The sequence below is a fragment of the Dermacentor andersoni genome, chromosome 3 (assembly GCF_023375885.2).
Source record: "Dermacentor andersoni chromosome 3, qqDerAnde1_hic_scaffold, whole genome shotgun sequence".
In the NCBI taxonomy this organism is placed as follows: Eukaryota; Metazoa; Arthropoda; class Arachnida; order Ixodida; family Ixodidae; genus Dermacentor; species Dermacentor andersoni.
In genome coordinates this window covers 106,262,068-106,276,333 of record NC_092816.1, presented here as the reverse complement: position 1 = coordinate 106,276,333, position 14,266 = coordinate 106,262,068, and the positions used below count along the sequence as shown (strand labels likewise).

General features: G+C 47.6%; 1 protein-coding gene across 3 annotated transcripts in view; it reads right to left on the bottom strand.

The window, feature by feature from the left end:
- LOC126540448 (uncharacterized) overlaps positions 1 to 14,266 on the bottom strand; it is a 53,619-nt gene that overhangs the window by 16,495 nt on the left and 22,858 nt on the right. For 2 of the 3 annotated variants that reach the window (XR_008614183.1, XM_055075228.2), the window contains exons 3-6: positions 14,025 to 14,132; positions 12,543 to 12,738; positions 9,475 to 9,604; positions 7,521 to 7,695 (exon numbers count right to left, since the gene is read on the bottom strand). Coding sequence is in view for 2 of the 3 variants with exons in the window: in XM_055075228.2 (XP_054931203.1) it covers positions 7,521 to 7,695; positions 9,475 to 9,604; positions 12,543 to 12,738; positions 14,025 to 14,132 (609 nt within the window). In the remaining variant the exon portion in view is untranslated. Of the gene's footprint in view, positions 1 to 3,111; positions 3,180 to 7,520; positions 7,696 to 9,474; positions 9,605 to 12,542; positions 12,739 to 14,024; positions 14,133 to 14,266 lie in introns of all 3 variants that reach the window. The other variant, XM_055075225.1, reaches the window with a different exon arrangement.

Below are 14,266 nucleotides of genomic sequence, written 5' to 3'. Positions count from 1 at the left end.
GCAGAAAAAAACCTTACTGTCGATGAGCTGTTTGTTACTGCGCAAACTTTATTTTGTTTCCGTCCCCTTTTCCCTTTCCCCGGTGTAGGGTAGCCAACCGGGCCCAGTCCTAGTTAACCTCCCTGCCTTTCATTTATCATATGCTCTCTCTCTCTCTCTTTCTTTATTTTGTTTCAACGGGTTTCTAATTAGATGAACAATACGCCTTTATGGTCACTTTCTTTTTTTGTTCGAGAGGTAGGCTCATCCAACTTGTAGCTGTAAATACGAATCTTACGAGCATTCTGTTCCACAAGCAATGTAGCCTGTTCTGCAGTGAAGGCGTAAATAAAAAAAAAAAGGATAGGCAGATCCCACTCACTGCTGGAGTCGATGTTATGCCAAGCACGTCTCACGCGGATGGCTATTCAGCATCGTTCGGGGTACCGCAAAGCGTTACCGGATAGGCTGTGTTGTTTTTGTAAGGCGAGCAGATGCGTGTGCGACGCGGCCTTAAACGTGTGAAAGACAGTAGTGAAATGATATGACGGCAGTGACGACGATCGTATACGACGGCCAATGGCAAGATTTATACTCCGGTCGTTCGACTCCAGTTTACAACGTGCCGATACTTGGGTTCTACAATAGGCGACTGACGACGGGCGTAAGAGAGTCAGTTAAAGGACTGTGACACGATCAGTGTTATAACAAACGCGCGTACCTATGTCCGTGTCATAAAGTATACGTTAAAAAGGACGATGGCACTTGTACTCCGAAGAAGAAACCTCGAAAAGCTGTTTCGCCTGGGCTGACCACGAAGGAGGTGCAATGTCTCACAGGGTCTACGTAGCGTTGTCGCCTACGAAGGAAGGACTGGAGGTAGTGGGCCGATCGCGAAGATGGTGCAGTTTAACACACAGTTTCTCAAAGCGCTAGCTGCCACGAGGGAAGAATATGGCACGTGAAGAAACTGGCACCTGACGCAAAACGCTAAACGTCTAAAAAAAAGTTAGTTGGCTGCGGCGCGAGAGAAGTGGTCGATTCTGGTCCAATCGGACGAGAACCGGGGCGTTCGCTGTTGAGAGGTAGCCTACGTCCAGGACGTCCCGGAGAGAACGTTAGAAATGCAATTTCCAATATATTCACATGACATCGGGTATCTGGCAATAAGCATGGCTTAAAAGACGCGGACAGAAGCAAGGAACGAAGCTCACACACGGAGCGTAAATTGTGGACAACTATTGGAAGTTTATGCTGTGTGTGTTTCTTCGTTCATTGTTTCTGTCTGTGTCTTTTACGCGCAACGTAACAGGTCCTAATGGCACACCAACAGGCCTAATCAGCAACCTTAGCGAGGCTTTCCATTTGTTTTTGTTGTGCTTGCGGACCTTCACTGTTGATGGCGCTTCGAGAAGGCAAGCTACCGCTGTGACCCGGACGGCGGACCAGCGCGTATGTACCTCAGGGAATGTATATGGTGTGGTTTATCAAGCTACAAAAAAACAACAACATACAACGACGTATGTCGGAGTGGCCAAACAAGGTTGAACCTCTGACCGTAATTGACGTATTTGATGCTCATATATTTTGTTGTTGTTTGTGTTTGATTTTGATGATTGTATGGAATTGTAACATGTCGAAGACCGATAGTAAAGAAATAAAAATCCCCACGTGTAATATCGGAGTGGAACAAGCCGCCCGTTGATCTTGCAACTATTGTGTCGAACGGCGTATCTACTGCATCCTTTTAGAAAGTCATTTATGGGTATAATGCACGTCAATTATTACATTTCTGTCAGATAACGTTTAGGTTATTTTCGAAGTTTACATAGTATAATTTTGTAGTTTGTATCTTCCTGCATTTTGTTTCTGGATTTGCGTTGTTCTCTTCCGCCCCCCCCCCCCCCCCCTCGGCGTAATGCTGATTGGCACTATTGGTAATAAATAAATAAATAAATAAATAAATAAATAAATAAATAAATAAATAAATAAATAAATAAATAGTCCCTTGAGCTGCTGTTCTAGAAGACAAGTTCGATCCCAACATCAGCCACGTATGTTTTTATTGAAGGGGCACGGAACGAGGCGAAAGGCGAACCCCACATACGTACCTATACCTACATACTGCAAAGTACTGGAATGAGGCAAAGAATGATTCGCATTAAAAAGAAAGTGTTCAGCTTGCCGGCACTGGCGGTTGTTCTGACGCCCTCAGTACTTACCTGACTGCTAAATGGCTTCAGGGAAATAAAAATTGCCATTGCATACACGTTGCACAACGAATTCATTGAAGTGCGATGAACTTTAGTTATAGCAGCACCAGCAGTACGTCAGAACATGTGATTTAGGAGAGGGCAACCGCATTAACTGATTGCTCTGAGAGCGTGTTTAAAACACTAGGTTTCAGGTAAGTGAACCGTTCGCAACGGCTTCACAACGTGAGCGTCTTGATCTCCAGATCACAACTTCCGCTGAGACCTATTTTGCTGGATAATGTGAAAGACGTTAAAGATAAAAATAAAATAAAATGGGGCGCGGTGGAATTATCTACGCATGTAAGTGCAGTATCGAAGCAGTTGCGGCATCCGCAATAGTGCACACGTTATCCGTAGCACATGGACAGAATTCGTCAACCTACTCGAAGTTGTGAAAGCTACCCAGTGCGTTCCGACAGAAATGAAATTAAAGGTTAACCTCCTGTTGTGATGCCGCTTTAAGCCAATGACAGATTGCCTACTCCCCTTAAATGATTTCCAAGTTGAAGATATCGCTACCAGTAGCGGAACGACTCATTTGCTCACGCTTGTACACTGCGAACGCCAATGCATCGGCAAGATATCATACCCAGGTAAAAACGAGAATGCATTATGAGCTATGAAGCTTCTCTCTGTGACATCGAAAAAATGGGAAAGAAAGAAAGAAGCTAAGCAAGGTGGGCGTGATGGCGTGCGCGAAAACCAAGACGAAGCAAAGGCAAAGAACTGAGGACGTGCGCCTTCAGCGAAGCATGCGCAAACAAAGCGCGTCCGTGAATTGGAAACTGTAGTAAACGTGCACCGACGAACGAAGCAGTGCGTTTGGCGGGCCGGCACATCGGTGTTGCGTGGAGCCGTGAACGCAAATGACGCTTACTGTTCCGACAGCAGTTCGTCCATTTGTTGCTGCTCCAGCAGGAGTTGATGCACGATGGCCTCCTTGTCCTGTGTGGCAATGCGTGGCGGATGAGAGGAAAGAGGAAGGGAAGGGCAGTATGAGTACAGCTGGCAACAATGTTTGGTGTCCTTTCGCTCGCTGGCGTTTAGACATTTAACCACTTGTGTACGAGTGTTGTCTTTAGATGGCACCGTCTTAAAGATACATTTTCTTGCTGAAATTTGCCTTTGAGGACAGAGTTTCTGGCTAGACGCCGTCGGCCAGCACTGAATGACAGGCAGCAAGGGTCATTTGCTGGCCTAGGACAGGAATAGAAGACGAGGAAGAAGTTTTACGCTTGACTCGCTATTCTTTTGAAAGCGAAAAAAAAATCCTATTTAGGTATTTATTGTTTTTCAACCCACTGCCGCCCGACTCATGGCCAATCCTCCGTAGTGGGTTGTGCTATAACTACAGGCACCAAACCAACCGAAAGAGGAGACAGATCGATGCAAGATCCCCGGACGCAGTGGTGTCACATAGGTAAAGTAGAGAAAATGCAATGTACAGGTATGTTTCAGATTAGACGAGAACTGTCCGTACAAGTTCCACGCGATGCCACAGGTGGCTCCGGGTGAAGCTCCCTTCTGCGTTCGTCTTGTCTTCATCTACACCGGTGTCATCGTCCTTAGCGCAGTTTAAGTTCGAAAAAAAAAAAAAAAAGTCTTACCAACTAGCCTCCCAACACCCTCTCCCTTCCAAAGTACTGCCTGCGGTTGTCCACCTATTGATGAAAAAGATTCCGCAAAATATTTTTTTTTCTTTGAGTATCCTTAATCTCGGTGTGCTTTGCACGTTTCGATGAAAAATGAACATTTCCCAGGGGTATTTTTATCTCCCGTCCATAAAGGGTCACAGCACTTGGCGTCGCCGTAACGATGTTGCCTGCTTCGTTTGAAGCTCGCACCCTCATATAAACGTTCCCTCGCACGTAGTCACAAGTTCTCGTATAGCCCAGTTCCCTCAGTGCTCTCAGTACATACTAGGTTTCTTCAGTCAAGGTTCCAGGATCTTTATTTCAGAGCACGATCTGTCGGAGAACGTATATTTGACGAAAGATGCACAGTGGCGCATAAGTGACTCTATAGTTTTCTTCTGATCTTTCCTTTTCCCTTTCCCGTTGCCAGCGTGCAAGGTATAAGTATAAACATGGTTTCCAAAAGATATAACAAACCATGTTCTTTGTGTGTGTGTGTGTGTGTACCTTAGCGCGCGCGTGTGTGTGTGTGTGCGTGCGTAATGCACATCCCCCCCCCCCATTTACAGAACACGTAAAGAAGACAGGCTAGTCAACGCCTTAGTGAATTTACATTAGCTGCTATACAATGGACGACCGAATGAGTTGCGCCACTTTTATTACACCTGATCTAGACCAAAGAATGTGTTTATACGCAAGAAAGCAACGAGAAGAACGAAGGGCTCAAATGAACGGCATGATTATAAAGACGCTAGTGTCGCGTATGCCGAATCTAGTCTACGGTGTCAAGAAGACGGTAAAACGTAATCGGTAGGGCATAATGAGTGGCAGTTTTCTGGGCTCTGGAGCCTATCCTTAGCGACTATGAAAAAAAGCCACTGCGAAAGGCTCGTTATACGGATACACATTTCGTCCACTTTTACCGAGAGGGCCATGCACTCGTGCGGTCGTGAGTCGTAAGTCGATTAAATATGCTGCGGGTACATCGAAAGGGACATAATTTCTGTGTCTTCAGTTTGTCACAGCGAAGATCAGCTGATGTACCTCGCCAACTCCCCGCCGCGTTACAACCCTGAAGCTGTTGACCTCAACTTCAGATTGTTCCTTGCACGTAGCTCTCGAAAGCTTACCCGCCGTGCATTCCGAACGAGCTTACCGCGTACGCGGCCTTAATGATAGGCGTGCCTTGTAATGAGATGTGACGTGTTTACCGCCGCCGACGTTTTTAATTGCGCACGTTGCTGTGGACTGAGAGCTACGGGCTGTACGCCAGTACAGCCTTTTGTGTCGCGAAGCTTGATTACAGCAAACAGGTGCTTTCACGTCGGCAGGTGAGCGACAAAAGAGAAATAAGACCGGTGCAGCTGACCCGCGCTTACGATCGCCTATGCCATTTCCCGTTGTGCCTCGAGCATCTAAATAGTCTGCGGCAAAGGTGGCAAAGTGACGTTACGTGTACCGGAAATCGGCGCACTGAGATGCGAATTTGCTGTAACGAATGTTTTAGTGTTATCTGTTCGCTGAATTGAGCAAACTGGGACACGCGACGGTTAATTACGAATTTATTACGGCAACAACGGCGGCGCTCACGCTCGCGTGCCTCTTTTTCTACGATTTATGCAATCGTTGTTGGTAGCCGTGAGTCTGAAGCTGGTGTTACATGGTTAAATTTATCGCTGTTTCACTTTCAGGAATTGGTATTCTTCCGCACCATGTCGGAGAGTTTGTGAGCGCTCACTTAAATTAACCTTATGACTCGCCATCAGCGCACCACGTGATCTTTGTATGAACTCGTGTTTCTTATATTCCCACGTGGCTGAACTTAGTTGGCCGAATCGTTTCATTTCGTACATAGCTCTGAAGCAGACTGTGACAGTTCTTCTAAAAGTGGAAAAATGGCTTTCGTACATGAGAGAAGCGTAATATCACACCTTGAACGAGACAGGTAAAAATAGTTCGTTTATTTCATCTGATCAAATTTACCATGCATTAAACCAGTGTTCATTCTAATTGTCACCGAGGAAGCAGATGAAAGTTGCTACCTTTTTATCCCGCATGAAATTCGCGTCAATAAAAAAAATATCATCGGCTACAAAACTATAGTTGCTCATAGCCTATGGTTCATCACTAACTAGAATTCTGTTGTTATTTCAAAAATCACATTCGCGAAGGAAGCGCACACCGTCCACAGCGTCGTCGGAACGAATACAAGCTTAAATACCTACAAAAAAAAAGGACAGTTATACAAATGACGCCAAGCCTAACTAAGTTGCGACATATAATAAATAGTGCAAGAAAATAAACCGGCTTTAGGAACTAAGAGCGCCTTCAATGGCAGCTGGTTTCCTTATGGCAGAGGCCTTGGCGTCGGATTCTCGTCTTCGGCCAAGATTTGCGAGCTGAAGCTTTTTTTACGAGACGGTACAGAACACTGAAGGCTCCTCCAGCAAACAAAAGCGCGTTTGTGCCAAACGCATTCTTTCACATTAGCGCAATCCCAAAGCCACGTGACTAAATTCTGACTAAACGTCGACGACTAAACCGGCGGCCCCCTTTTACAGACTGCGTGCGACCAACTCATTAGCGTATCTGCTAGTATTAGAAGTATAACAACACTTGGGCACCACGTATAGTGTCACCGGTTTCTCATATAGAACGCAAAATTAGTGCAACAGAAGCTCGGCAGAGCCTGTCCAACTGTTTCAGGTTTGCTGGCCGTATCGTACACCGCCTAATCCTGCTGCCGACGAATGTGTGGAATAATGTGTTCATTTCAGGGCTGCGTCTCTTCTTGTCATGTATGACTCTCACTCCTTCCCGAAACAAGCAGCCCGCAAAACCGACAAAGAAAAAAGAAAGAAAGAGTGAGTATTTTGCGGGGCAATCTATGTAGCGCGTATTTTTTGCAAAGTAAAGTTCAAGGTAAAGTTCCTCTGCACGCTTTCTCTTACTTTGGCCGCGCCTGGAACAATTGATAAAGATCTCGAATAACCGCAAGCTCATGGGCCATTTTTGCCGTTGGAACCATCTTTGCGAATACAGCAAAGCTCTTCGACTCCACACGTGCGAATGTGCCAGTGAGTATACATCCTAGGGAACCAAAGGTAATCGGTTCAATCCCCTACAGCCGTCTCATCCACTCTCCCTATTTAAAGCCTTAGTCCCTCGTCATCCTTCAATCAACTGCTGCGTGCATTGGCATTGACAATAGTCGCTTCCGTGACGTGACCTCCCTTAACTTCCAGGCAATCACTCTATTGCATGGGTTGCATCTGTCGCATGAGCGCATCTCTTCGCGTTCGCACTACATAACATCATCGCCTTGTGACATCAACACTTGCCGTGTAATAGTGCCGTGTTTAGTGCATTCAAGTGAAACATAAATTTCGTTTCTCGCTTGTTCTTAATCACTCTCGGCTCCCTCGAAAGAAATAAAGGGAACAAAGCTGGTCCTGCTCTTTCTTACGATACAAAGTTCCTCGTGTCTTTCTCTCAATTCGATACAAATATCTCTGTTACGCAGGCCTTCTGTCGCTAAACCCTCGGTCGACCGCAGCTCTCCTACGCGGTTTCCCCGGCCGTATAACGCGGCATTGCGTTCTGCCTGCGTTTAAGACGGCGGCGCGCCCGAGCGTTTGACGTCGGTGCCTACAGCCAGGTCCTGGACGTATTCGTCGATCGCCGATCCCCTGGGCCGGTTGGCGGCCGCCTCTCTTCGCAGCTGGGCGATCCTGTTGGCGGTGGCCTCCAGCTGCGAGCTCACCAGCGCCGACAGCCGCCGGTGCTGACTCAGCTGGTCCAGGTACACCGGCGAGGAGCTGTCCAACCTGCGCCCCACGAGAGAAAAAAAAAAGGTGAATTGCGCAACACGTCATTAGCCACAGAGACACGTCGGTGTCATCAAACGTTGCGCACAAGGCACCACGATCGATCCGTTCCTCTCTAAAGCGAAACCTTCCTTGCCTACCCTGCCGTCTGCTGCTGGCTCGATCAGAAGTATCTGTGAATGCTGGTACCAGCAAACGGGCTTATGTAACCACTGTATGCTGACCGACACGGGAGAGTGAGTAGCGCAATACATTCTCCATTCGGCATGTGCTACTGTGTGTGCGCCCATTCGCGGTAAGTCCTCGAGAAACGGTACGACTCACCGTGACACAGTAGTTACACAATCCTTAAATGTAGCAAGACGCGTGTGTGTCGTACTTCTTCTGTGCACGCACCTGTCGTCACCATTTGTTCCTTGACAAGCGTCACACTTCCCCTCCGTCCTCGTGACATCGCCAAGCAGATTACCACACTGCGCGCAAGCGTGATTTGGTGCTTCCGTTTCGGCATAGCTTGCGAGTGACGCAGTTACATAAGCACAAGTTTCGCTACTCTTTACTTTTGTGGTGGATAAAAATAAACATTGCAGAAGGTTGCACGCTACTTAGGATGGAAGTGAACACAATTGTACTCATCGCCGTTAGTTGTATAGTATTACACGCGGCTTGACTGAGACTACGCATCACATGGATTCCAACATGTGCGTTACACGTGCATTTATTTTTGTCTTTTACAAAAGCTAGAGAGATGATCCCCCAACATTAGCTGGTTGTATGGAAAGCCAGAGCCTAGATACGCGTGCGATATCTGCCACACAGTTTGTAGTCGTAGCAGTTAGCTGCGATGCCTCCGAAATATCCGGCGTGGCGCGTTACTCAGAACGGAAGATCTCAGTGTCTCATACCAGGTCTTGTGAGTCCTTCCGTCCTCACGCTCACGCTGTCGGTCACCGCCAAGCCGGAAGTCACTCGGCCGAACGGAAAGGAGCGCAAGTCGACCAGCCATCGCCGGCATGGTTTTTTTAGAAATTAAGATAACAGGAACAAGCGAAGACACGGTAAAAAAAGAAAGATCATGTAGGAAGATGTACTCGTTGTCCGAGTTGTGAAGTTTGCAAAATATTCTCGCATATCTAGAAAATTCTTTTAGTACACATAACAAGCTAGCGCTGCCTAAACCTTAACGATTCAACGTCCCGGAACCTGCCCGTCACCTGGACGCATTATTTGACACTTTGAATTAGTCTCTTCGTACCATCGATGTGAACCGCGGGCCATTTAACAGTACGCATCCGCTTGTGCGCGTGTGTTCTTTGATTTTGGTTTTTTCGGTACAAGCAAACGACAAGCGACCGCAATCCGTTACATTATAAGTAGAGCCTACGTGAGGCGGTGGTGCTGGATATCCGCTTCGCAAGAGCGTTGCAACTGCAAAGGTGCATTTCGCGTCGTCGTATCAGTAAAACTGCAGAAAGCCGGCGCACACGCATATAGTGCTATAGAATTCATAGTGTATAGAATTATAGAATATGTATAGAATTATAGTATATAGTGCTATAGAAATAGAAAGAATATCCTCCAGAAACAAACGATCGCAAATGTAAGCGCTGAAACTTTCTGATCCAGTGTGACGATAGCGTATGAAATCACGCGTTTGCGGAATATGTTGTTCCCGGTTCAGAAAAAGAAAAGAAGAGCAAAAGCACGATTGGAGAAATAAGTGACACAAAAAAAAAAATCGTGTAACTCAATCCATACATGACGTGTGGTGCGCCCTACCTGATTCCTTTGTAAGGCGAGGAGCTGGAGAAGGGTTGCTGCCCACCACCGTCGGGTGTCTGGACTTCCTTGTCGGCCCTTCCTAGGACGTCCACCATAAGTAGGCCGCTGTCGCAGCTCTCCTGGAGCACTGCGCGTACGAGATTACAAGCGGTGGCACGCTGCTCAGATGCGTTCGTGAGGCTATAGGCTGCGCGAACGAAGGGCTTATGTTTATGCAGACAGTGCAGTGCGTGCACAAAAATAAATTATACAAGGGTGCCTGAAATTTGCAAGCGTCTCGATGAATAAAGCTTACGTCCAGATGTTTGAGCGCTGAAGGGCTGATTTCTTCAAAGTTCCTTTTCGCTGTGCACCTGAGCTGACACCGAACAAGGGGACGGTATTTTCCTTTGCTTCTAGAGGATCTACTGACGCGAAGACCATGACGTCTGTCGGGAATCAGAACGACCACGCAGTCGATAAGGTGGAACATTGGGCGAGTTGGCGAAGCACCGTGGCAGCCACAGCGCGACAGACGGGGACAAAAGAAATATAAGGGGACATAATACGGCGCTAACTGAAGTTTAGTATATTAGAAATTTTGTATTATTATATTATATTATATTCAAAATTTGAAATTCTTATGAAGTTTACATCACATAATTAAGAAAGGCTCACTATATGTGTCAGTCAGCCATCCATTTCGCTGCAGGATAGCGAGGCTGCCTCCTTGGATCTCGGGGAAAGCAGTTGAGTTGCCTCGTGCCATAGCAATCTGTTGCGGTGGTTAATCAGTCGTTGCCTGTGTATCGCCGTCGAAACATGCGCCTTCTGTGATGTGACGGCTCTCTTTGATACTGTATCTGCGTATGCAGGGGGGGGGGGGGGGGGGTGTCATGTGAGGCGTGGTATATATTGGGCGTTTTCTCTGAATAAACTTCAGTTAAACTTAAGCGCCGTATTGTGTACCCTTCTAGTCCTTTTGTCCACGTCTGTCGCGCTGTAGGTATACCATCAAACACGGACGTCGCTTTGGAATGGTGAAAGATAACAGAAGAAGACACGTGTGGACATCCACCATACGCTCTCTCGGTCGGCTACCCTGCAATGAGGGAAGTTCAAGGGGAGAAAAAGAGGAGTGAGAGGGAGGCATCATCGGTGGGAACAGGTTGGGCTGCTCATCTCACATACGATCGGCCGCCGCGAGGCGAGCCGATTGCAGAAAATGCAACCAAATAATAACGTGCTGTTTTCGACGGAAGTCTACAAGCAGTTCGCAGAGGCCCTAGGCCCGCCTAGCATGGGAACATTCGTTCCTATAGCTTTGCAACGCTACCCTGTTTTCGCGCACACGACTAGACGACTAGAATAATTTTATTCGTTTGTTATGGGCGCTTATTACCATTCGCGATATAACGGATAGACAGACGTGAGCAGCATCTCTGGGGGCGCCATCTTTTGAAGCCGAATTCAATCAGGGCAGAGGTAGCTATAATTGAAACAGACACATTCCACTGGTGTGAATGTATCGGCAGTAATAATCGCTAATACGCAGTGACTTCTTCATTTCTTCCTTTTTTGTTCTTTTTGGCCAGAATGCTCCCGCAGTTAAAATCACGTCGTCCTTGTAAAGCGTTGTCGTGGAATAAAACGTCACAAGATGTCCTTGCTAGCGGCCTGCCGTCCATATTACAGAAGTGCTGGTGTTCAAAACTGATCGGAGTGTTTATCGGTCAGCAGTCAAGACAAGCAAGCAGACCTTCTGAGTATTGCTTGAAAAAAGTGGAAAGAGATGAGATGGAGGCCGGACAACAGGAATAGATAAAAGGCATATGTAGACTAGAGTGATAGATTAGAATATATCAAACCGTAAGTATCTCAAACAGGCACAGGTGACTATTTGTCGCCACACCAATACAATGGGGCTGCCACCAGATACCATCATCATCGTCACCGTTTCTGCCCTATGCAACTCCGATGTTCCGGTATTCCGCATACTGTAATAGTATGAGAGCAGGATACTGAAACTCTCTGCTATCTTACCTGCCGTATGCTTGGGTTGTTTCGCGGCAATTAGCAACGCCCCACGTGTCCTGGACACTTTATCTCCATGAGAAACTTCACCAACTGTCCTTTGACGGCCATATTCGGAACCGTGGAACCACTACGCCGCGTGCAATCTCGCTGCCCATTGTTCCACAATAACATGGAACTGGAGTGGTAACTACGAGGCGCGCTCTGGCACTCGAAATTTCACTCGAGACATAGCGGACGACGCACTGACGCGGGAACGCGCGTACGCGTGGACATACACCCGTTTGGCTAACGCCAGCCGTTGCCAGAGTTCTTCACTGATACCCATTAACTCTGGCTTCAAACGCCGGACATGCTCGGTTGCCCTTCTTCGTGGGCTTAACTGATGTACTCAAGCTGGACGAGTTGGTAATACGTATTTCTTGGGAATTTGCGCAGCATTAAAAAAAAATAAAAGCTTACTAACACGGTGACAGTGAGTGGCAAATCAGAACTCGTCGTCACTTATCGCCAGCAAAAAAGAAAATATTGAAACGGCTAACCTAACTGAAAAAAAGAAAATGTACTGATCAGTAATACCATTTATTGAGCTTTGCTTCCAGTGCGTGCACATATTTTAGTTTCTCAAAACTCGAAACTAAGATCTCTGCCTTTTGTCCAGCTCAAAAAGGGACATTTTTTTTAGTGTTGCTACGCGCAGGCGACAGGACATTTAGCATGTCAGTATAGCCTCGCCCATCACTAATCACTGTATCCTGGTTTTTAAGCATGAGGCCCATCGGGAGCTTTGCGATTTGTGTGGTTGAAGGTGTCGTGGTTGCAGCACCCTCTAGTGCTACATTACAGGGAAACGTTGTAACACGCAGGAGATGGCGTCGGTCAATGGTAGTTTTAGTCAGCGAACGCCGTCGTATCGTAAGTGTTCAGTGTCAGTGTGTGTGTTTACTTAAGTGTCGAGATGGTTGAGTCCACACCACTTGCATACAGCGTCAAACCAGCTGTCCCTGCATGCGCCCTACATGTATACCGCGCCTGCACGCGGAGCCACCCACCGAGCATCTGCTCCCGGAGCCTGTTGGCCTCCTGCCTCTGGGCGGCCAGTGTGTCCTCGGTGTCGTCCAGGTCCTCCTTGAGCTGCTGCAGCAGGAGCTGCTGCTGCTGCACCGTCTCCTGCCACGCCGTCAGCTCGTCCCGGAGGCGGGCCTCACGCGCGCTCTGCTCCCGGCGCTCGGCGTCCATGGCACGCAGCTGGGACGCAAGGTGACGGTATACAGCGAAGTGGGAGCTTCGCAAGGGTTTTGATGGGGCAGCCGGCACGGGCGTATCGCACAGCGCGAAGCCGGCTCAGCATACAGGAAAGTGCGTTGGATATAGTGGATAGTGTAAGAGTACTAAGCTCGGGTGTCGTAAGGGGTCTACAAAGCCTTGGGTAGGCTTCCGGCGATACGAGCCACCCTATATGGCTTCCTAAGGATGTGATAATTTCCTTATGTAGCTTCGCTGTCCTTGAAGCATGAGTTCCTAATTGAATTTGCATGAGCCGCAAACACCACGACGTTCAGTGCCGTGATGTCTGCGTCTTTGTCTTGTCTACGTCTCTGTCTATGTCTCGCATGTGCCGTAAGCATCACGGTGTATAGCGCCATGGTGCCTACGTGTTTATTTTGTCCCTGTATGCCTGCGCTAAAATGCTTTCCAAGTACCTTTGTTGTATCTATACATGACATTGAATCCCAGCGAACCAGACAACTGGGCGAATTGGTTGGTGTTCACGATGCGACAACGCAAAAGACAAAATACGAGGGACAGCGCGCACACAAAAGCCAACCCGTAATTAATTTTCTAATGAGAAGATAAAGTACACATGTGCCCCCGCACGGGGTGTTCTAGGTTCTAGAAGATGCTCCCTGCATTTCTTACAAGTAAGGAGAAAGGACAGTACGGTGACTTCCCCGCGGGACCGCTTTACCATAGGGAGAAACGCTTAAAATCAGTCGAAGTAGTAATTATAAGTTCAGCTAACTGTTTAACCAAGACAGTAAGGCGATATCGATGCTAATGTAAGGTTTGAAGCCTGTCTGCCGGAGAGTACATATCCACTTACAGACTCGCTAAAAGCTGACGCTGCTAATTTGTTGTGAGTAGTGAATGCCGGGATATTTTACTCGCCCTTTCGTTCCAGCCCCTCCCCCCAAACAAAACAAAAGAGAGAGAGAAAGTGTAATGTCGTAAAGAGCAGCTGTCGCGACCCCATAGCAAACTAGGGCTGTCTTTATCAAGGCGTGAACAGTTACACCACGTCTGTGAGTGCGTGGCGCTGTCAGCGCTTGCGCAAGCATTAATTTTGTCCTTTGTTCTTGTGCTGGTGAGGCGCTTTTGTAGCAGTTGTCTTGTTGTTGCAACATGGCTCGTATGTTAACATCCCTGTTGTATTATTGCTTCTTTCCCCCTCCCTCAATCCGGACAAAACACAAACAGCAGTTTTAACAAGCACCGTGGACTTTCGCACGTACAGCCAAATTGCTTTTTCTTACCTGTGTCCTCATGAGTGACTCGGAGAGCTGCATCGCTTCTAGTTTCTCGACCAGTTCGCAGGCAGCCTTCATGTCCTGGCGCCGGACCTCCTCTTGCTCGTTCATGGCCTGAGAAACACACCAAGAACATCCCTTTCACGTGTCTACGCGTGAATGTGCGCGTGTCGAAAGCTGTTGGCTAACGAACACGGCGATCTTTCGCGCTAGCAGCAACATCCATGCGCCACTGGTTAGTGCGGTAC